The 23602-nt window shown below is 37.2% G+C and overlaps 1 protein-coding gene across 3 annotated transcripts in view; it reads right to left on the reverse strand.

Annotated features, from left to right (window-relative positions):
* Positions 1-23602, reverse strand: part of MAST2 (microtubule associated serine/threonine kinase 2) — a 214325-nt gene that overhangs the window by 108866 nt on the left and 81857 nt on the right. For 2 of the 3 annotated variants that reach the window (XM_036255807.1, XM_036255808.1), the window contains one exon: positions 6685-6716. In XM_036255807.1, the coding sequence (XP_036111700.1) occupies positions 6685-6716 (32 nt within the window). The remainder of the gene's footprint in view (positions 1-6684; positions 6717-23602) is intronic. The other variant, XM_036255809.1, reaches the window with a different exon arrangement.

Raw genomic sequence — 23602 nt, forward strand, 5'->3', positions numbered from 1 at the left:
CGGTTGGGCTCAGTGGTAGAGCATCGGCCCACAGACCAATGAGTTGCGGGTTTGATTCCAGACAAAGGCATGCACCTTGGTTGCAGTTCGTCCCCAGCCCTGGCCGGGGTCGTGCGGGAGGCAACTAGTCAATGTGTCCCTCTCATGTCGATGTATCCCTCTCATGTCAATGTTTCTCTACCCCTTTCTCTCCTTCTCTCTCCCTCCCACTCTATCTGAAGATAAATGGAAAAAATATCCTCGGGTGAGGATTAAAAAAAAATATATTAAGAACTGAATAAATATAGTATGATGGTCACATGGATGAATAGATTAATTTGAACAAAAGAACAAATGAATGGAGGCAAATAAACAAACAGAAATATAGTAACTTGTTTTAACAAAATGGTAATGACAAGACCAAAATCCAGGTCTGCCTGACTCTCAAGCCAAAGTTCTTCATTTCTATGATATACTTCCACTTACTAATTTGGAGATACTGAAGGAATTACTTGTTAGATGGAAGAGTGTATATTTTGTATAATGCCAAGATATCACATACATCTAGAACTCCATTATTGAGTTCTGTCCATTTTAATGCAACTGTCATATTGCATGGAAAAGTATAACAATTGAGAGCCTCCAAGATTACTAAACTTCATTTGTTTTACATCATTCGTGTATTTTCAAAATTATGCTAATTAACTGAACCTGACTCTCTCTAAAAGACAAGAACAGTCTAGCTGCAAACCCCAAATTTCTCTGTGCCCATAAAGTATACTAGAGAGAATATGCCAAAGACAATGGATCTTTATACCTGGAATGGGCATACAGTAGCATCTGCTTTGCAAGAGCCATCTGGCACAGAAGCAAAAAGGGATGTAAATAACACCCCTCCCCTTTGGAACAAGACTCAGATGATAATTATAATAACTTTTACAACTTTTTAAACTAGGCTACAAGAACAAGAAACAATGAGGCAAATGGTAAATCATTTGTTTTATTAATATAAGTTTCTCCAATACCTGCTACAAACTTTTTAAAGTACTAATTAAACTTATACAAACATCTTATGCTTTGTGGTTCTTACCTTCCTGGCTTCTCTACTGCAAATGCTAAGCCGTACTTTGCCTCCTACTGCACACTCCCTACAAAGACTTGCCCAGGTCTATGCAGGCAGGTACCATGGAGCTTCGATTATTTTGAGAGATGACTAAGCACAGAGATAATTTTACAATGAGGCAATTCAGGTCCAGAAATGGTCGTTCCTGTTGAAACCACATAGGACTTGTTAGAGGCAAAGCCTAGATTACTATCCATGTTTTCCTGGCTTCCTTTCAGAATAAAACTTTTTCTACTTCTCCAATATTAAAGATTAAAAAATTATTATTTGCACTGAGGAACTTCTGGATTGCTTAACTAAAAGTCTTCAAAATAAAGGAATGTGCCTAATTGAATCTTATAACCTCAGAACTTAGTGCCCAACATATAGTAGGTATTAATGTACATTTAACGAATGATCAATTGTATTAAAAAATTTTTTTTAATCCTCACTAGAGGATATATTTCCATTTATTTTCAGACAGAGTGGAGTGGGGGGAGGGAGGGGAAGAGGGGGAGGGGGAGGCAGAGAGAGAGAGAGAGAGAGAGAGAGAGAGAGAGAGAGAGAGAGAAACAATCCTTGTGCGAGAAACACATCAATTAGCTGGCTGCCTCCCATACAACTCTGACCAGGGCTGGGGAAAGAACTGAAACCGAGGTACATTCCCCTACTGGAATCGAACCCACAACTCTTTGGTCCGCGGGTCGACGCTCTAACCTCTGAGCCAAACAAGCCAGGGCATTTATTTTATGTCATTATTTTTTGTTATTCCTCACTGGAGGATACTTTTCCCGTTGATTTTTAGATAGAGCGGAAGAAAAGGAGGGAGGGAGGGAGGGAGGGAGGAAGGCAGGGAGGGAGGGAGGGAGGGAGGGGGGAGGGAGGGGGGGGAGAGAGAGAGAGAGAGAGAGAGAGAGAGAGAGAGAGAGAAACATTGATGTGAGAGAGATACAAACTGGTTGACTCCAACATGACCCCAACTGTGGCCAAGGATCAAACTGCAACCCAGGTACGTGCGACTGGGAATCAAACCCACGACCCTTTGGTCTGTGGGCCAACGCTCTAACCACTGAGAAAACTGGTAAGGGCTGAATTATCAACTGTTTAAACGTGAGTTACTTTATTACAAAGTATTTATTTCTGATTCTTATTAAATTAATATTTAAGGCAATTAGCGTAGGCCTGACTTTAGATACCACTAAAATGATCAAGAGATTCCTGTAGTTGAAACCTAAAATGATCCAATAATTCCTTCAGTTTCAAATAAAAATCATTTTCCCAAGATATTATTTCTTCCTTCTCTTCCTACTTCTCAGCAAACCCCCTTCACTGAAGGCACCCATTCCTGGAAGAAGCTACCTGCCTCGGGCTTTAATTCATTTCACCTAATCTTAAGTAAAGACAAATCTCAGAGAACTTCCAAATAGAGGAAACCAAAAAGACAAGCAAGCAAACAAAAAGCAGAAATAGTAGGAAAGTGACCAAGTACAAATATTTGCTGAACATGATGTTGAAAAACCACTCCCTTTCAGTTATGTATACCTACACAGTGTATCACTCCGCTAGGAGTCCTGATAGCGCCCTTTTCCAGTTTCTAGAAAACTTGGGACACTTGCAAACCTAGAATTGCGATCCACTGTTAGAACTAAATTTAAAGAAAGAAATGTGGCTTTTAATAAAATGTATCCAAATTTAACCCAATATGTTTACAAGAATTCTAAAACTAACACACCCTAGAACAAAACTATAAGAGATGAAGCACTTCCCATATACTAAATGATCCATTACTGTAATAGCTATAAGAGAAAAAAATCAGTATTATGATTTTTGATGAGATGAAGTGATTTGTCTATGTTTACAAAGCTAATTAAATAACACAGTCAAGACTGAACCCTAGGAGTTTTGATTCATAAAATCCAATCTCTTTATATCAAGTCACAATGAGCTTTCACAAACCAAACAAAGGGCTTTACAAAATTTGCAGAGGGCAACTTAATCACAAGAACATTTTTACAAAACAAAATCCTAAAATGATAGTAACAAAGAATTACTGTGTCGCCCTGGCCAGTTTGGCTCAGCGGTTAGAGCATCAGCCTGCGGTCCCGAGAGACCCGGGTTCGGTTCCCGCTAAGGGCACGTACCTCGGTTGCAGTTTGTCCCGGCCCTGGTTGGTCGTGCGGGTGGCAGCCACTCGATGTGTCCCTTTCACGTCGATGTTTCTCTCTCTCTCTCTCTCTCTCCCTCCCACTCTACCTGAACAAAAAAATGGAAAAATGTCCTCGGGTGAGGATAAAAAAAGAATTACTGTGTTTCATACATTTAAAAAAATGCATATGATATATACATGAAGTATACTTAATAAATAAATATGGATACTGTTGTGTACTTCTCAGTTACATTTCCTGTTTCTGTAAAAAAGTCTCAAAGTCATTGTTTTATCATAGTCCTACTTCCTTAGTGTTTCCTAAATTTGGCTTCTTAGCAAAATCATGGTGGGTGTTGGGTGTAGGTATATCTAGTACAGGTTCCTTGGCCCCAACATGGAAATTCTAGTTTAAATAACTTCAGAATCTGCATTTAAGAAGCATTCTAGCCCTGGCCGGTTTGGCTCAGCGGTTAGAGCGTCGGCCTGCGGTATGGAGAGACCCAGGTTCGGTTCCCGCTAAGGGCACGTACTTCGGTTGCAGTTTGTCCCCGGCCCTGGTTGGTCGTGCGGGTGGCAGCCACTCGATGTGTCCCTTTCACGTCGATGTTTCTCTCTCTCTCTCTCTTCCTCTCTCTCCCTCCCACTCTATCTGTACAAAAAATGGAAAAATGTCCTCAGGTGAGGATAAAAAAAAATAATAATAATAAAAGAAGCATTCTAGATCAGTGATTTTCAATCGGTGTGCAGCAAGAATTTTTAAAACATGCAATACCTGACTATTAGTCAGGGGCACTGACCTCTTTTCCCTTAGATTGTAAAAATAAAAAAAAGACAACACAACGGCCATCCAGTGTGAATGAATTGAAATCATACCTACTTTTTTCTGTCAGATTGGGAAAAATATATTTTTTGGTGTGCTACAGAATTTCAATAATTAGTTTATGTATGCCATGAGATGAAAAAGTTAAAAACTGTTGTTCTAGGCGACTCCTAAATTTGCGGTACTGCCCCAACAGAATTCTTAGAGAAAAAGCAGTTCAAGAAAATATAAACATCATTAAATACTCCATACTACCCAAAGCAATGTATAAATTCAATGCAATCTCCATTAAAATACCAACAACATATTTCATAGAACTAGAATTAGACCAAATACTCCAAAGTTTATATGGAACCAAAAAAGACCCAAATAGCCATAGCAATCTTGAAAAAGAAGAACAAAGTAAATACCAGATTATCAGGTTATACTACTAAGCCATAGTAATTGAAACAGCCTGGTACTGGCACAGGAACAGGCATACAGATCAATGGAACAGAACAGAGAACCCAGAAATCGACCCAAGACATTATGTTCAATTAATATTTGACAAAGGTGGCAAGAGCATACAATGGAGTAAAGACAGCCTCTTTAATAAGTGGTGTTGGGATAAATGGACAGCGACATGCAAAAAAAAATGAAACTAGAACACCAACTTACACCATACATAAGAATAAACTCAAAATGGATAAAAGACTTAAATGTGACTTGTAAATCCATAAAAATCCTAGAAGAAAATGTAGGCAACAAAATTTCAGATATCACACGCAGCAGAATTTTCACTGATACAACACCTAAGGCAAGGGAAACAAGGAAAAAATGAACACAGGAGACTACATCAAACTAAAAAGCTTCTGCACAGCAAAAGAAACAACCATCAAAGTGGAAAGGGAACCCACTATATGGGAGAGCATAACTGCCAACAATATATAAGATAAGAGGCTAATTTCCAAAATATATAAAGTACTCATGCAACTCAAGAAAAGGAAGACAAAGAACCCAATTTAAAAATGGGCAGAGGACCTAAACAGACACCTCTCCAAACAGGACATACAAATGGCCAAGAGACATATGAAAAAATGCTCAATGTCACTAATCATCAGAGAGATGCAAATTAAAACAACAATGAGGTATCACCTCACACCTGCCAGAATGGCTGCCATCAACAAATCATCAAGTAAGTGCTGGCGAGGGTGTGAAGAAAAGGGGACTCTAGTACACTGCTGGTGGGAATGCATAGTACAGCCACTATGGAAAACAATATGGTGTTTCCTCAAAAATTAAAAATTGGTCCAGCCAGTGTGGCTCAGTGGTCGAGTGTTGACCCATGCACCAAGAGGTCGCCAGTTCAATTCCCAGTCAGGACACATGCCCAGGTTGTGGGCCTGATCCCCAGTGCGGGGCATGCAGAAGGCGGCCAATCGATGTTCTCTCTCACTGATGTTTCTATCTCTCTCTCCTCTCATTTCCTCTCTCTGTAAAATCAATAAAGGAAAAAAAAATTTTTTTAATTAAAAATTGAACTTCCATTTGACCCAGTGATCCCACTTCTAGGAATATATCCTAAGAAGCCTGAAACACCAATCAGAAAGAATATATGTACCCCAATGATCATAGCAGCACTACTTACAATTGCTAAGATCTGGAAACAGCCCAAATATCCATCAACAGATGAGTGGATAAAAAAGCTGTAGTACACATGCACAATGGAATACTATGCAGCTGTAAGAAAGAAAGATCTCTTATCCTTTGAGACAACATGGAGGGTCCTGGAGAGTATTATGCTAAGCGAAATAAGCCAATCAGAGAAAGACAAATACCACATAATCTCACTTATTTGTGGAATATAATGAACAATACAAGCTGATGAACAAAATAGACCCAGTGACATAGAAGTAGGGTACAAACTGACAAACCTCAGAAGAGGAGGACAGGGGGAAGAGATAAACCACAGGATTTATATGCATGTGCGCGTAACCAGTAGACATAGACAACAATGCTGGGGGTGGAGGGCATGTGAGATAGGGAGGAGGGTGTCAATGGGGGAAAAAGGAGAAACATCTGTAACAAAAATAAATTAATAAAAATTGCAGCAAAAAAAAGAAAATATAAGAAATTAAAATCCAGGTACAAAGATAATTCACTAGCCCAGAAGCCAGAATAGAACAAATGGGTAAAAGAAAGACCTATGCCAACCCTATCTCCAAACTTAGCTGCTGCCCTTGCCCCAACCTGTCAGAAAAGTTGGACTCTGACCTAATACCATGTTATGAGACAGATGTAAATGCTAGGAATTTTCATTTTAACATTCTCAAAAATCTTATGTTTACTAAAACTCAGTAAATCCCAAAACACAAGTATAGGACTGTGATATGTATTTAAGTGGCAGCTTTTCCCATTGTCATGAAAAAATTGACAGAGAAGAGGATTTGGGGTGGGGAGGGAGGAATAACTTAGCAAGAGAAGCTGATTGGCCCACCAGCTTCCCTGGCCAAGATAGGAATCCACAGGAAAAAAAACAACAAAACACTCGTGAATGAGATTCCTTAATGTAATACTAAGAACAGTCCCCAGGAAGGATTTCTAAGCAGGAGATTATAACCATAATCACAACCATAATGGTAATTATCATCTACTTACAAGCTGCCTCTTCTTGGAAGGCTCAACTCCTTCTGAAAAACAAAACACAAATGTGTTAGAGGGAAAAAAGGACCCATCCGAGTCCTACAGGTCTGCACCAAATGTCCTAGGAAATTTATAGTATTATCTTAATAATGGCAAAGACTAAATATTTTTAAATGATCACCTTTTCCATTGTCTCTTAAATTTTAGTGAAATTTTAAGTATTACCTCTTTATTCTTCCTTCCCAAAAGGAATATCTCTTAAAATACTTGCAACACTTTCCCCACTAGATGGAACCATCTTGCCAGTACAGATAGATATCCAGGCACTCCTTAGGCCAGCCATTAACTGCTGATGAATTGTAAAGCATTCATGCCATTAAAATCGGGGATATAAAAGGAATGAAATGAGTTTTATTTTTTAATTAGAAGCTATTTTAGACAAATAAATAAGTTTTTTTTAGACAAATAAATATGTATAGAAAATAATATAACAAAGAGATGACTACATGTACCACTGTCATGAGAAAGAATCCTTACCAAAAAAGTTGGGGCCCCTGTGACTTGATTTCCAAATCTATCAAGTCCCACCTGCCACTAGTCGCCACTTGACAACTATTCTTAATTTTTGTTTATCTTTTCCATATGTGTCATTATATTTTATTACATCTATATTCATTTATTATAAATACTGTTTTTAAATTATATATACACAAAAATGTGTTCATCTGCTGACATCAATCAACATTATAATTGGGGAAATTCACCTATGTGGATGTACACTTGACCCTTGCCCAAAGCGAGAATTAGGGGAACCAACCCCCACACAGTAAAAAATCTGTGGACAACTTCTGACTCCCAAAATAATTTACAGTTGTCCCTCAGTATCTATAGATTAGTTCCAGGTCTCTCTGCAGATACCAAATTCCACAGATGTTCAAGTCCCTTATATAAAATGACATAGAACAATACATACAGTCGGCTCTCTAAATCCATGGATTCCTGTGGATAAAAAATACTATTTTCCATTGTAGTTGGTTGAATTCGAAGTTAGTTGAATCAACAGATGCAAAACCCAGGAATACAGAGGGCTGACTGTATATGTATTGGGAAAAATCCACATTTAAATGGATTCATGAAATTCAAACTCATGTTGTTCAAGGGTCAACTGTATTTCACTTTAGTTCATTAACCTTCAGTATAGTCAGTCATCCAATCTATAAATACACTAGTATTTATTTATCTGTCTCCAGTAAATGGAAACAATTTTCTTTCTATGTTTTTCTTCTCCATCAAAATAATACTCCTATAAACATGCTTGTATTATTTCATACACATATATTTTTTTGAAGGATTTCTTAGAAGTATATACTAAATGTAGAACTGCTGAGTCATAAAGTATCAGAGACTGTTCCCCCAAACTGCATCGACTTACCCTCCCCTTCAACATTCTAGAAGAGGTCTTCCCAGATCTGTTTCACAAACTCCTTATACTTATAACTAATACCCTACTCAACATTTCAAATACAACATGCCCCAAACTGAACTTGTTCTTTCCACCAAAACTGACTCCATCCACAGCCTTTCCCCATTTCAGATGATGGTGATTCTATTCTCCTGGTTGTTCAGACCAAAACTCTGGATGTCTGAACACTGCTGTTTTTCATGTGCCCACATCCCATCCATCAGGATTTTAAATGGCTCTGATTTTAAAATACATCCAGAATACAACCATTTTCCACTATCTCCACAGACATATGCTTACACTCTTTTAAACAAAAATCTTGGATTTAGTCATGTTTTAGAAATAGGAATTTGGTGGGGGGGATATTAAAGTAATAGCATATACAGGTTATATATTATATAATACTCCAACAAAGACCAGGGCAACAACAAAATACATTAAACATATTAAAATTTCTGTAGCAAGATATATGACAGTAAACATGATAAAAACTCTAAAGAATCTCAGTTCAATTTTGTCACCAGAAGAATTCAAGTTTGGTCAAGGTTTTTTGCTAAATGAGCTATGAAAAATCCTGTTAGTTTTTGAAATTGCAATCTAAGTCACCATGGTCCCTCCCTCAACCATCTCCTAACTAGAATCCCATTCCTGCTTCTACCTTTATTCCTCTATAGTCTATTATCAACATAACAAAGCGATCCTTTTAAAGGTGAGTTAAATCACAGCACTCCTGCTTAAAACTCTCAAATGGCTCCCCATTCCACACAATTAGGAGTGCCATTCGATAAGTTTGATAAAAATGCTGACACTCAGGTAACCCAAATCCCTATTAAAATATAAAACATGTTCATCAATCCAGAAAGTTCCATCATGTCCTTTCTTGGTAAATCCCCAACAAATACTAGTCCCATTTTTTTCACCACAAACTAATTGTGCCTGCTCCAGAATTTCATATGAATGGAACTATTCAAGTATGAACCTTTCTGTATAAGGCTTCTTTCACCCTGTGTTGTTACATATGATGGTAGCAATATCCAATCATTTGACTGTATCAGTTTATTTATCCTTTCTCCTAAAAATGAACATTTGGGTTATTTACAATTTTGAGCTACTAACATCCCTATACCAATTTTTTAATAAAGCTACATTTCATTTGTCTTAGGTACATACCTAAGAGTGGAATTGCTGAATTATGGGATGGGTATATGTTTAGTTTTATAAGAAACTACGATATTTTTTTCTAAAGTGATTATACCATGGTATACTCCCATTAAAGTATGAGTTTCAATTGCTCCACATTGCAGCTAGTATATTACACTCACTAACAAAAAAAATTGCTCTAAATTCACCTCAAGAATTCCAATTGCTCTACATACACGCCAATATATGGCATCAGTATTTAAAATTTTAGCCTGGCCAGTGTAGCTCAGTGGATTGAGCATCGTCCCAAGGACTGAGAGGCCCAGTTCAATTCCTGCTTGGGGCACATCCCAGGTTGTGGGCTCAATCTCTACTGGGGAGCGTGCAGGAAGCAGATGATCAATGTTTCTCTCACATTGATGTTTCTATCTCTCTCTTCCTTTCTCTCTCTAAAAAATCAATAAATACATTTTTTAATAATAAAATAAAAATAAAACGCTTAGCCATTCTAGTAAGTGTGTAATGGTATCTCATTGTTGTTTTAATTTCCATTATCCTGACGAGTTGAGTATCTTTTCATGTGCTTACTAGCCACCAGTACATATTCTTCTATGAAGTATCTTAAAAGATTTTGCCCCTTTTATAACTGTGCTATTTATCTCATTATTATTGAGTTATAAGAGTTTGTCATATATTCTAGATACAGTCTTTTAACAGATATGTTTGATAACTATTTTCTTCCAGTCTGTGGCTTGCCAACTGAAGTCATTAGTACAATCTATTGATGAGCAAAAGTTTTTCATTTTGATGAAGGTAAATTTGTCAATATTTTTTAATGGTTAATATTTTCAGTATCTTTATCTAAGAAACCTTTGCCCATGCCAAGGATACAAAAATATTTCTATTATTTTATTTCTAGAAGCTTTATTGTTTTAGCCTTTAGGTTTAGGTTTATGATTGATCCATTTAGATTAATTTTGAGATAAGATGTGAGATGGAGTTATGGTTCTTTTTTCACATGAATATCAACTATTCCAGCACCATTCATTGTAAATACTATCTTTTCCTCAGCAGATGGTTGAAAATAAAATTATAATAAAATAGGCTATTTCTGGGCTATCTACTGCACTGTACTTATCTATTTTTCCACTCTAGGCCAGCACCACACTTTCTTGATTCTGGAGATTTATATTAAGTATTGAAATCAGATCATTTCTGATTTAGTAGTAGTCCTTTAACTTTATTCTGCTTTTTCAAGACTGTTTTAGATATTCTAAATTCTTCACATTTCCATATAAATTTTAGAATAAGATTATTAATTTTTACATAAAATACCTGCCAGGATTACAGACCAATTTGGAAAGAAATTATATCTTTTTAAAAAATCCTCATCCAAGGATATTTTTTCATTTATCTTCAGATAGAGTGGGTGGGAGGGAGAAAGGGAGAGAGAGAAACATCAATATGAGAGAGACACATTAACTGGCCACCTCCCGCATGACCCTGACCAGGGCTGGGCACCAAACCGCAACCAAAGTTATGTGCCCTTGACTGGAATCAAACCCGCAACTCTTCAGTCCATGGGCCAATGCACCAACCACAGAGCCAAACCAGCCAGGTCAAGAACTCATATCTTAATATTTAGTTTTCCAATCTATAAACACAGTACTGCTCCATTTACTTAGATCTATTTTAATTACTCTAAATAATATTTTATAGTTTTTCAGCAAAAATGATTGTATACTTCTTTTGTTAAGCTTATCCCTAAGTAGATATTTTTGAAATTAATAGAAATAAATTTTATTTCATTTCTAATTGCTTACTTTAGTACAGAAATGCAATCCATTTTTTATCATTATTGTCAAGCATATTACAGATGTCTCCTCTATTTTTCCCCATTGCCCCCGTCAACCCGGTTCCCACCTCACCCCAGGCCTTCACTGCACTGTTTATGACCATGGACAACGCATATATGCATATAAATTCTTTGGTTACTGTCTTCCTACTCCCCCACCCCTCTGAAATTCATTAGTCTATTCCATGCTTCCATGTCTCTGGATCTATTTAGTTCATCAGTTTATTTTGTTCATGAGATTCCACATATAAGATCATATGATATTTGTTTTTCTCTGACTGGCTTATTTTGCTTACCATAGTAATCTTTAGGTCCCTCCATGCTATCTCAAAGGGTAAGAGATCCTTCTTTTTCACAGTTGTGTAGTATTCTTATCCACTCATCTACTAATGGGCACTTGGGCTGTTTCCAGTTCTTAGCTATTGTAAGTAATGCTGCTATGAACATAGGGGTGCATATATTCTTAATTGGTTTTTTGGGATTCTTAGGATATATTCCTAGAAGTGGGATTATTGGGTCAAACAGCAATTACATTTTTTTTTAAATCCTTACCTAAGGATATGTTCATTGATTTTTAGACAGAGAAGAAGAGAGAGGGGAAGAGAAAGAGAGAATGAGAAACATCAATGTGAGAAACATCGATTGGTTGCCTCCTGAATGTGCCCCAACTGGGGATCGAACCCATAATCTAAGTATGTACCCTGACCAGGAATTGAACCTACAACCATGGTATGTGCCCTGACCAGAAATGGAACCCACAACCATTTTGGTGTATGGGATGACACTCCAACGAACTGAACCACCCTGCCAGGGCTGCAATACATTTTTTTTTCTTTATTAATTTTTTGAGAGAAAAGAAGGGAGAGGAAGAGAGAGATAGAAACATCAATGAGAGAGAACACTGACTGGCCGCCTCCTGCATGCCGCCCCCACCAGGAATCGGGCCCACAACCTGGGTATGTGCCCCGACCAGAATCAAACCAGCGACCTCAACCACTGAGCCACACCAGCCGGGCTGCAATCCATCTTTATATATTGACTGTGTATTCTGCAACTTTATTAAATTCAATACTAGTTGTAATGTTTTATAGATTCCGTAGAATTTTTCTATATAAATAAGTATGTTTCTATGAATAATGTTTTACTTTCCACTTTCTAGGATTGTCTGCAGTAGACATCCTTTACTTGTTTCTCATCTTATCACAGAGGTCAATATTTTACCACTAAATACATTAGTTGTAGATGTTTCATAGATAATATTTATCAAATTGATAACTTTCCCTTCTATTTCTAATTTGTTTATATTTTTTACCATGAATGGGTATCGATTATGTCAAGTACTTTCTCTGCATATACTGAAATGATCATATAGTTTTTGTCTTCTATTCTATTAATGTGGTGAATTACAGTGATTGCTTTTCTAATATTAGACTAATCTTGCATATCTGAGTTAAACCCAACTTTGTCAAATATGTTGCTAGATTCATTTTGCTAATACTTTATTAATGATTTTGCACCTATCTTCGTAAGGGATAATGATCTCTAGTTTTCTTTTATTATAATTACATTTGTCAGATTTTGGTAGCACAATTATACTGGCCTTCTAAAACTAGCTGGGAAGTGTTCCTTCCTCCTTTATTTTCTGAAATAGTTTGTATAAGATTGGTGTTATTTTCCTTAAATATAGTTCTTAATATATTCATGTAGCTCTAGAAGTTTTTATTTTGAATTTTTACTTCTTTGTTAAGTTAGACTGGATGCCCTGGTTGGTCTGGCTCAGTGGTTAGAGTGTCAGTCTATGAATCAAAGGATCTTGGGTTTAATTTCCAGTCAAGGGTGTATACCTGGGTTGCAAGTTCATCTTTCTCACATTGATGCTTCTCTCTCTCTCTCCTTCCCTCCCTCCCTCTCTTCCACTTATCTTTAAAAAAAAAAAAAAAAAAAAAATCAATGGAAAAATATCCTCAGGTGAGAATTAACCAAAAATAAATAAATAAAATAACAGGCCTATAGACTTTCTCTTCTCAAATTCTCCTTACCAGTTTTGGCATCACGATGATTCTATTCTCATAAAATGGGCAAAGGAAGTGTTTCCTCTTTTTCTACTTTTTGAAACAATCAATATAAAACAGGGAATATCATTCTTTAAATCTACATGACAGCCCTGGCCAGTTTGGCTCAGCGGTTAGAGCGTCGGCCTATGGTCCAGAGAGACCAGGGTTCGGTTCCCGCTAAGGGCATGTACCACGGTTGGTTTGTCCCCGGCCCTGGTTAGGTCGTGTGGGAGGCAGCCACTTGATGTGTCCCTTTCACGTTGATGTTTCTCTCTCTCTCTCTCTCCCTCCCACTCTATCTAAACAAAAAATGGAAAAATGTCCTCGGGTGAGGATAAAAAAAAAATCTACATGACAGTTTTGGATTCTAGAACAGTTTAAATGAGTAAGGTGATGGATTATATTTGAAGGCAATAATAATAAACAAAAAGTCTATAAAATGCATATGTGACCCTCTGAATCTCTTTAGGGACAGAGAAATACATCCATGGAAATCCATCCCTTCGGCCTTCCTTACCCTCTCCTTACACCTATACAAAAGCCTGCCCTTGCAAGATGGATGCCCAGAGCTCCAGATCAGTACATCCTGTGCCAAGTTGTCTGGTACCATAAAGGCAGACCCCAGGCAAAGTGGAACAAGTAGTTTCCAATCAGATAAAGGTAGTCCAAGTAACAACAATTTCCCAATCCTACCTTTCCCAAGCAATATTCATAACAGGTTGAGAAGGAAAGCTGCACAATCAGAAAGTTTGACTGGGTAAAGATAAATAACTAAATTCTGACTCATCACTTTCTCTTAGAAACTAGAATGGTATTTTATTTATTTGACAACACATTACAGAAGGTGAAACCTGGCCCATTCAGCTTTCTATGATCTACTAGTTACCCCTTAATTCTCCATAATCTTCACAATCTTCCATTAGCTTCCAGTTAGCATTTTAAACATAATCAAATGTATCCTACCTTGAGATAAGGGGGAAATTTTTTCCCCTTAATTACTACACATCCCTCTACAAACACTCCGTTATGAATTCTTTTTCCCTTCACAGCCACTATTCTTGAATGAGTTGTCTACATTCCCTGTCTCCAAATTCTCACTTCCTATTCATTTTTCAACACACTCCAAATATTCCCAGATCTTAGCACCCTATTTAAACCATTCTTGCCAGGTTACCAATGGTCTCCGTGTAAAGAACCTCCACTGTATTTTTAGTCCATCATTTCTTTTTTCTTGACTGCTCAGTAGCATCTGATAGTATCATTCATTCTTCTGCCTTGAAGGACTTTTATTTCCATGTCATTGAAAACATTCTGTTTTTCCTCTTATCTCTGAAAACACTACTCAAACACCACTGCAGGATCTTCCTTCATCACCGTAGACCCTTAAAAGTTGATTGTCCTTAAAGCCCTGCCTAGAAACTCTTCTCTCTACATACATTTTACAGATGACACCCAAATTAATATCTCCATTCTAGATCTCTCTCCTGAACTCTATAGTTTTATGTGCAACTACCTTGTCTGTACCATGACTAAAAACTCAACTTCTCTCTGTTCAGTCATGCTCTTCCTGTTTTCCATTTCAGTGACGGTACTACCAAATCCAGTCATTCTTGATTATTCACTTTCTCTCATCCCATACATCCAATTATTCATCAAGCCCTACTAATTCTACCTGCAAAATATCTATCTTGAGTCACCATTTTCACTTTATCTCCATTGCCATGTCCCCTGGTCCTAGCCAGCATTATCCTGTAACATTCTCCTAATTGGTCTCCCCTTGATTTTTGTTCACCTTAACTTTTAATGTTATGTAATGTAAATATCATGTAATTAATATCTTTCTAGGTAACACTACATGGATTTAATAAAACAAATACTGCAGTCAAAAAGATCTTTTTAAATTGGGTCATTCCTCTTCTTAAAACTCCTCAATGAATAAAGTTTAAAATCCTTTCTGTAGCTAGCCTACAAGGCACCGGCTGCTACTATCTCTTCAGGATCATTTACACAATTCTCCAGTTTTATTTAGTCTGATTTCTTAGACTTGCCATTCTCTCACTTACCTACAGGTCTTCACACCTGTTGTTCTCTCTCCCTGAAATTATTTTCCTTATTATCTCTTTTTATACATTCTTGGACCTTAGCTTAAGCCTCATTTCCTCTGGGAAGATTTCCTTAAACATAGTTTCCCCAGCCTCCCACTATATAATTCCAACTTTTTAAATGTATTTAGTTGCTTTATTGCCTATTTTCTGGGACTGACTATTAGCTTTGAGGAGAAGGGATCAATCAGTCTTGCTCACAATGACATTTCTAGCACCCAGCACAATACCTGGCCTAGTAGGTACCAAATGAATATTTGTTGAATAAATCAAGTAAGTAAATGGTGCTTACTAATATTGTTATCATAATTATAAGGCTCACAATAGGGTTCTGTTGACTGATGAAAACTGTCAATAGAAATTAGGTCAGCAAAAGAGGCTTTCTGGAGAAAAGACATACTCTGTTGTCACTTATTTGTTGACTGTCTTCTGGTTGGCAGCGAGCTGTTACAGTGATCTTTTTAAAAAATTGCTTTCAAGCCCTGGCCAGGTGGCTCAGTTGGTTAGAGTGTTGCCCCACATACCAAAAGGCTGCAGGTTTGATTCCTGGGCAGGGAACAAACATACCTAGGTTGTGCGTTCCATCCCAAGTTGGGGTACATACAGAAGGCAACCGACTGATGTTTCTCTCGCATCAATATTTCTCTCACTCTCTAAAAAAAAAAAATCAATAAAAATATATCCTTGGGTGAGAATTAAAATAAAAAAAAACCTCTCAGGAGAGAAAACCATTACCTACCAAAGAACTCTACATTTTTTAAATATATAGAGAGAGTAAGAGGGAGGGAGGGAAAAAGAGGGGGAGAAAGAGAGAGAGAGAGAAATATCAACTGGTTGCCTCCCGCATGACCCAACCAGGGCCGGGGATGAACTGCAACCAAAGTATGTGCCCTTGACTGGAATTAAACCTGCAACTCATTGGTTTGCAGGCTGACACTCCAACTGCTGAGCCAAACCACCCAGAGCCAAAGAAATTTATTATTTTTTTTATTGATTGATTTTAGAGAGAGGAAGGGAGAGGGAGAGAGAGTCAGAAACATCGATGAGAGAGAACATCAACTAGCCACTTCCTGCATGCCCCCTACTGGGGTTTGGGCCCAGAACCTGGGCATGTGCCCTAATGGGAAATCAAACCGGCAACCTCTTGGTGCATGGGTCGACACTCAACCACTGAGCTACACCGGCTGGGCCAAAGAAATCTACTTTAATGCTATTTATTAACTGGACTTAAAAGAACCATTATCTCTAAGTACAAGTATCTCCTCAGCTCTGGCAGCAAATAAATCTGCTGAAATGCACAAAAGCCTCCCTTTCCCGTGCAGCAAATGAACCATTACTACTGCTGTGGACATTATGGTGTGTTAGTTCTATTTATTCATATTTGAGTGTTAGTCTATCTTGAGGTCAGGAGCCAAGGGGGAAATCAGTGTATATGCAGCTATAGCACTCCCATGAAACTCTAATGTATTTCACAATTCTTGTTTTATTTACTTGTTCCATTAAATTCACGTCATCACCCTGAGAACAGTTCCAAGGATAGAGTATTTACATTATGCAATAATACTAAGAAACATGGGAAAGCACAGAAAACTTGAAGTGCAGAAAACTAGGTTCATGGTATGCCTCAATAATATACCATTTGTGTGACCTGGAATTTCACCTACCTATAAGGCTTGCTATAGTGCTTGTGAAGGTCAAATAAAATAATATACATAAAAGTATTTTATTCTATAAATTGCGAAACAAATGACATATTCTCATATGAGTCTGAAGAACAGTAAAAACAGTTTGATGACACTAACAAGATTTTTTTAGTTACTTTTCAATTACAGTTGACCTAACAGGATATTTCTATATGGTATAAAATACTCAGGGCTCAAGAGTCAGAAAAATATTTAAACACAGTTCTACCACTTACTTTGGTCATGAAATCTTTGTCAATTATTAAACCTTTCTAAATCTCATTTTTCTTATCTGCACACCTGAAATAAAAATACCTACTTTGCCTCTCATAAAAGTTACCCCAAGGGCCTTGGCCAGGTGGCTCAGTTGGTTAGAGCTTCGTCCCATATACCAAAAGGTTGTGGTTCAATTCCATGTCAGGGCACATACCTAGGTTGTGGGTTCGATCTCAGTTAGCACATGTAGGAGAGACAACTAATCGATATTTCACTCTCCCTCCCTCTCTCTCTCAAATCCATAAACATATCCTCAGGTGAGAATTTTTTTAAAAAGTTACCCCAAAGCTAGAATAAGAAAATATATTTAAAAGCTTAATATATTTAAAATATATTTAAAAGAGGTTCTCATATAAAAAGATGCTCCACATTATATGCCATCAGAAAAAAGCAAATTAAAATAATAATGCGATACCACTACAAACCTATAAGAATGCCCAAAACCTAGAACACTGACAACACCAAATGCTGGGAGGGTGTGAAGCAACAGGCACTCTCATACACTGCTGATAGGAATGCAAAACTGTAGAGCCACTTGGGATGACAGTTCGGTAGTTTCTCCCAAAACTAAACATACTTCTATCAATGTAGCAATTGTGCTCCTTAGTATTTACCCAAAGGATCTGAAAACTTATGTCCACACTAAAATCTGCACATGGGTGTTTATAGCAGCTTTACTCACAACTGCCAAAACTTGAACACAACTAAGATGTCCTTCAGTAGGTGAATTGAGAAATAAACTGGAATAATCAGATAATGGAGTATTATTCATCACTAAAAAGAAATGAGCTATCAAGCCATGAAAAGGCATGGAGGGAAGTTAAATGCATATTACTAAGTGAAAGAAGCAAATCCAAAAAGGCTACATACTATATAACTCCAACATATGACCTTCTGGAAAAGACAAAACCATGGACACAGTTAAAGGATCAGTGGTTGCCAGAGGCGGGGGCAGGTGGAGATGAATAGGCAGAGCACAGAGGATTTTTAGGGCAGTGAAAATACTCTGTATTATAATGATGAAATATATGTTGTTATACATTTATTCAAATCCACAGAACATAGAACACCAAGAGTGAACCCTAAGGTAAACTATTAACTTTTTGGGTGATTATAATGTGTCAATGTAAGTTTACCGTTAGTAAAAAATGTACTGTTCTGCCCAACTGGTGTGCTCAGTGGACTGAGCATCATCCCATGGACTGAGAGGTCCCAGTTCAATTCCTAGTCAGGGCACGTGCCTGGGTGGTGGGCTCAATCCCCAGTAGAGGACATGCAGGAGGCAGCCGATCAATGTTTCTCTTGCACATCGATGTTTCTATCCCTCCTTTTCTCTCTCTCTCTAAAAAAACCTATAAAAACGTATTTTTTTTTTAATGTACTGTTCTAGTGAGTGATGTTGATAAACAGGGAGACTATGTATGTGTGCAGGCAGAAGACACATGGAAAATTTTTGCACCTTCCTCTCATTTTTGTTGCAAACCTAAAACTGCTCCAAAAAAATAGTCTTTAAAACAACTGTGCCTAGTCCTGGCCGGTTTGGCTAAAACAACTGTGCCAAAAAAAAAAAAAGCTTAGGGTTTGACAGTTTGGATTACCATTAATACTAAGGAGTTGCATTTTTCTAATCTGACCTGTTTGTGCAAGGCGCTAAAGCTAATGAATGAAGTGCTACTTCTCCAAAAACTAACTCTATCCCTAAAAAACTCAAGAATATATTGCTTAGAGTCTCTAAAATTTTACTATTACCATTTTGGATCCCTCCAACTAACAAAGTTGGTACTCCCTGCCGAAGATGATACTTCCCAAAGAGCTTAAAGTACTGTAGTATTTGACTACAATGAACAAAATAAATTTTGAACTATATTCTGAAGTTGCAAAGAATTAATAAATTCTAGAGACATAACCATTCACTCCCTTTCACTTATCCACAAAGCAAACTTCTAAAGGCATTACATACAAAATGAGATGGTGTTGTTCACATGGGAATCACTGTCTACATATATGCATTACTCATTATTCACATATATATGCATTACTCATTATTCACAATGACTAAACCCATAAAGTATTTCCCAAGAAAAGACAAAGGCCAAGTGTCCAAAGGCAGTAACTACTTCCCCCACAAATAAATATGCAAGCCAAGAGTCACAAGGCTGGTGTTTGTCCTTTATATCAACAGTCACCATCATGGATATGCCTGTGGGTCAAAGCTGTCTCTGCCTAAGGCAGCCCCCTCCCTGAGTCTCCCTCACTCATATTCATTCATTCATTCATTCATTAACTCATTCATTTATTCATTCCTCTTCCATTGCAGTAGCACCACTCTCCCCAGAGAAGGAAATTAACAAGCTCCAAGAAACATAACTCAACCTTCCACTCCACTGGAAGTGAATGAAGAACTAGATTTTGGAGACAACTTCTCAACTAACATTTAAAATTAAATGGGGGACCCTGGCTTGTTTTGCTCAGTGGTTAGAGCGTCGGCCTGAGGTCCAGAGAGATCCGGGTTCGGTTCCCGCTAAGGGCACATACCTCGGTTGCAGTTTGTCCCCAGCCCTGGCTGGGTCATGGGGGAGGCAGTCTCTTGATGTGTCCCTTTCACATCGATGTTTCTCTCTCTCTCTTTCTCCCTCCCACTCTATTTGAACAAAAAATAAAAAAGTGTCCTCGGATGAGCATAAAAAAAAAATCAAGTCGGGGGGGGGGGGGGGAGACGGGAGAGGCATTCTCCACCACTGAAAAACTGGATATTTCTTTAAAGAGCTTATAATAAAACCCATAAAGTGTGACTAACATAAGTAACCGCTTCGGGTGAGTAGGAGTGGAGAACAACATTCTAGGGCCCACTCAGAATCCACTGCTAATGACAATACCATCCTGTACTTCAGTGTCCCACTGAGTGAAAAAAGAAAAATATGTTTATTGAAATACAATACTAATGAAAAAACCATCCTGTACTCCAGTATCCCACTGAGTAAAAGAAGATGAATATGTTTAACTATTTATTAAAATGCAATACAAATACAGAAAAGTATACATAGCATACAACTCAAAAACTGAACACATCAATGTAACCAACAGATTTTTTAAATAATGAATAGTACTCAACCTAGAAGCATTCTGAAGCCTCCTCTTCCAGTCACTACATATATATAATACCCAGAAACCATCATCTTGATTTCTAACTTTATAGATTAGTTTTGCTGTTTTGGCATTTTCTTTACATTGAATACACAGTACATACTTGTGTTCAACGTGTCTAATTCAAATTCCATAAAGCAAAACGTAAACGAAAAAATTATAATATTTGAAGTAATAATGGCTAAGAAATTTCCAAAATTAGTACTAGAAGTGAATACACATTTACAGAAAGCACAATGTACCCCAAGAAGGATTAATTTTTTAAAAAATCCAGACCAGGTAAATGATAGTAACACTGAAAAACACCAAAAACAAAAATCTTAAGAGCCAGAGAATAAGGTCCATAACCTTTGAAGTAATGACAATTAGAGTAGCAATATGTTTCTCAATGATGGAAACCAAAAGCTAGCTAAGTAATAAGTATAAAAGTGTGAAAGAAAATGACTAACAACTAAAACTGTGTACCTATACAAACTATGTTTCAAGGTCAAAATAATAACATTTAAATAATACAAGCATAAGTAATACTACCAACAGACCTATACTAAAAGAATGTCTAAATGATGTACTTCAGGGAGAAGAAATATGATCCCAGCAAGAAAATCTAAGACTCAAAAAGAAATACCAAGAAAGAAAATTAGTAAACTTATGTAAATCTCAAAAAGCACTGACTGTATAAAATAAAAATAGCCAAAAGATCTAATTTATAGAATTTTTTAAAGGCAAGAATTAAAATACTGGACAAAAACAGCATTAAGTTTAGAGGGGGTGATAACAGGGAAGGATTCCTTGTGGTGTTCAGGAGGAGGTTAAAATCTAAATGTGTTATACTTTACCAGTTCAGTTAGAAAAATCGAGTAAGAAAATAAATCAGCCCAGCTGGTGTGGTTCAGTATGGGATTGAGTGTCATCCCATAGACTAAGAGGTCCAGGTTCAATTCCCAGCCAGGGTTTTGGGCTTGGTCCCAGTAGGGGGTGTGCAGGAGGCAGCCAATCATTGTATCTCTCTCATATTCTCACATCAATGTTTCTATCTCTTTTTGCCTTCCTCTCTCTCTAAAAAAATCAGTAAAAACATATTAGGAAAATAAAAATAAATAAAGCTCTATTATTTTTAAATGGCAAAAAAATGAATAAAAGGAAGCAACAAGGCATAGAAATGCAGGACATGAAATGCAAAAAAATAATATGACAGAAACAAGTTAAAACATATCAGTAATCATAAGTTAAAGAGACAAATTGAGCCCTGGACGGTTTGGCTCAGCGGTTAGAGCGTCGGCCTGCGGTCCAGAAAGAGACAAATTGACCAGTACAGAGGGGGAAAAAACACATACTACATGACATTTGCAACAGATATACCAAAAGCAAAATGACACTCTGGCCGGTTTGGCTCAGCAGTGAGAGCACAGGGCGCAGACCAATGATTTGTGGGTTCAGTTCCGGTCAAGGGCACGTACCTCAGTTGCAGTTTGTCCATGGCCCTGGTCATGGTCGTGTGAGAGGCAACCAGTCCATGTGTCTCTCTAACATCAATGTCTGTCTCTCTCTTTCTCTCCTCCCCCTTATCTGAAGATAAATATAAATATCCTCGGGTAAGGATTTAAAAATAAATGACATGGAAAGGTTTAAATAAAGGGATAGTTGGCTTTAGAAAAATGAACTTCTGACATTGATAATGAAAAAATAAAAAGTATGAATACCTAATATCAGAAATACAAAGAAGGATACCATGATGACAGTAAGAATTTGAAAATTAGGTGCTCCATGGGGAGGATGACCAGGAGGTTGATAGGTAGAGAAGAGGGAGAATGATACTCAGGAATGGGAAATGCCAGAGATGATGTGTAAGTATAGAAAAAATGAACAAACAAAAAAAGCAAAAGTTTGGCATGGCTGTAATATAGAATACGAATATATAGAGCGGAAAGAAAAAAAAGAGGAAGAACACAGATCAAAGAAATATATTCAATTTTCTAAGCTATCTAATTTACTCACATGAGAATATCCCGTGGTACTAAGGATTGGTGAGTACAAATTGCAATTTTTCTTTACTTTTATCAAATTTACCTTGGAAAAAAATAACGAAATTTAGAACATCAGAAGAAAATTATTAGGTTACAATTTTATCTATATGTCATCATCTTTTTAAAAATAAAGTAAGTTTCAGGAAGAAATGTAATGTTTGAAACCTAGGGCTAGTTCTTAAAGATTTTGCTTTTAAGGACTAAAATCTAAACTGAATTACATTTTGTACAATGAACATAATTTATTAGGATAGTCATAATTTTCAAAATAAAAAAAAATTCCAGCTCTCGCCGATGGCTCAGTTGGTTGGAGCATCATTCCATACACCAAAACGCTTTTGGGTTTGAATCCCAGTCAGGGCACATACCTAGTTGCAGGTTCGATCCCTGGTTCTTTTTCTCTCTTGCTCTCTCTTCCCCATCTTCCCCCTTCTCTAAAATCAATAAACATATCCTCAGGTGAGGTTTAAAAAAAAAATTAAAGCCTGGCTGGTGTGGCTCGCCAGTTCAATTCCCAGTCAGAGCACATGCCCAGGTTGTAGGCCTGATCCCCAGTGAGGGGCATGCAGGAGGCAGCCAATCGATGTTCTCTCTCTCCCTCTCTTTCTAATATCAATAAGGAAAAAAATTGAAAATCCAAGAAATTTTTGTCAACAATAATGCTTCCCAGTATGCATTATGTTGTTATATGTTCTCCAAAATTACTAAGTACCCCTTGAACAATGGCACTTTAAGTGCTCTCATTTTTTAACATCAAATGCAGTAAAGGGGGTAAGAAACATTGCACAATTCTCCTGACAGCAATAATTTTATGAGCACAACAAATATTCTCAATTCAGAATCTGGGAAATTGAGTTCTCTGTACAATGAAAACTGATTACTGTGTCTGCCTTATAGGCAAATACTTAATGTGAAAATGATGGGGCTAAGAGAGTTGATAATAAAATTTTGTTTTTTATGGCTAATATTTGACTTTTCAAAGTAAAAATAAAATCACCTCCTATAAAGTTGACTGGGAAATAAGGCAAATGTAAAAGTGCCTTCTTCTATTCATAAAAATCTCTCTGGAGATGCTCCAAAAGTAGCAGTAGAATAAGAGTCCATTTTTACCACAAGGAAGTGCCAAACCTCAAATGCTCTTCATGAGAAACAATGTCAATTCCTACATAGAATGGAGGCTCCTCTAGTTTGAAA

The sequence above is a fragment of the Molossus molossus genome, unplaced genomic scaffold (assembly GCF_014108415.1).
Source record: "Molossus molossus isolate mMolMol1 unplaced genomic scaffold, mMolMol1.p scaffold_m16_p_12, whole genome shotgun sequence".
NCBI lineage: Eukaryota > Metazoa > Chordata > Mammalia > Chiroptera > Molossidae > Molossus > Molossus molossus.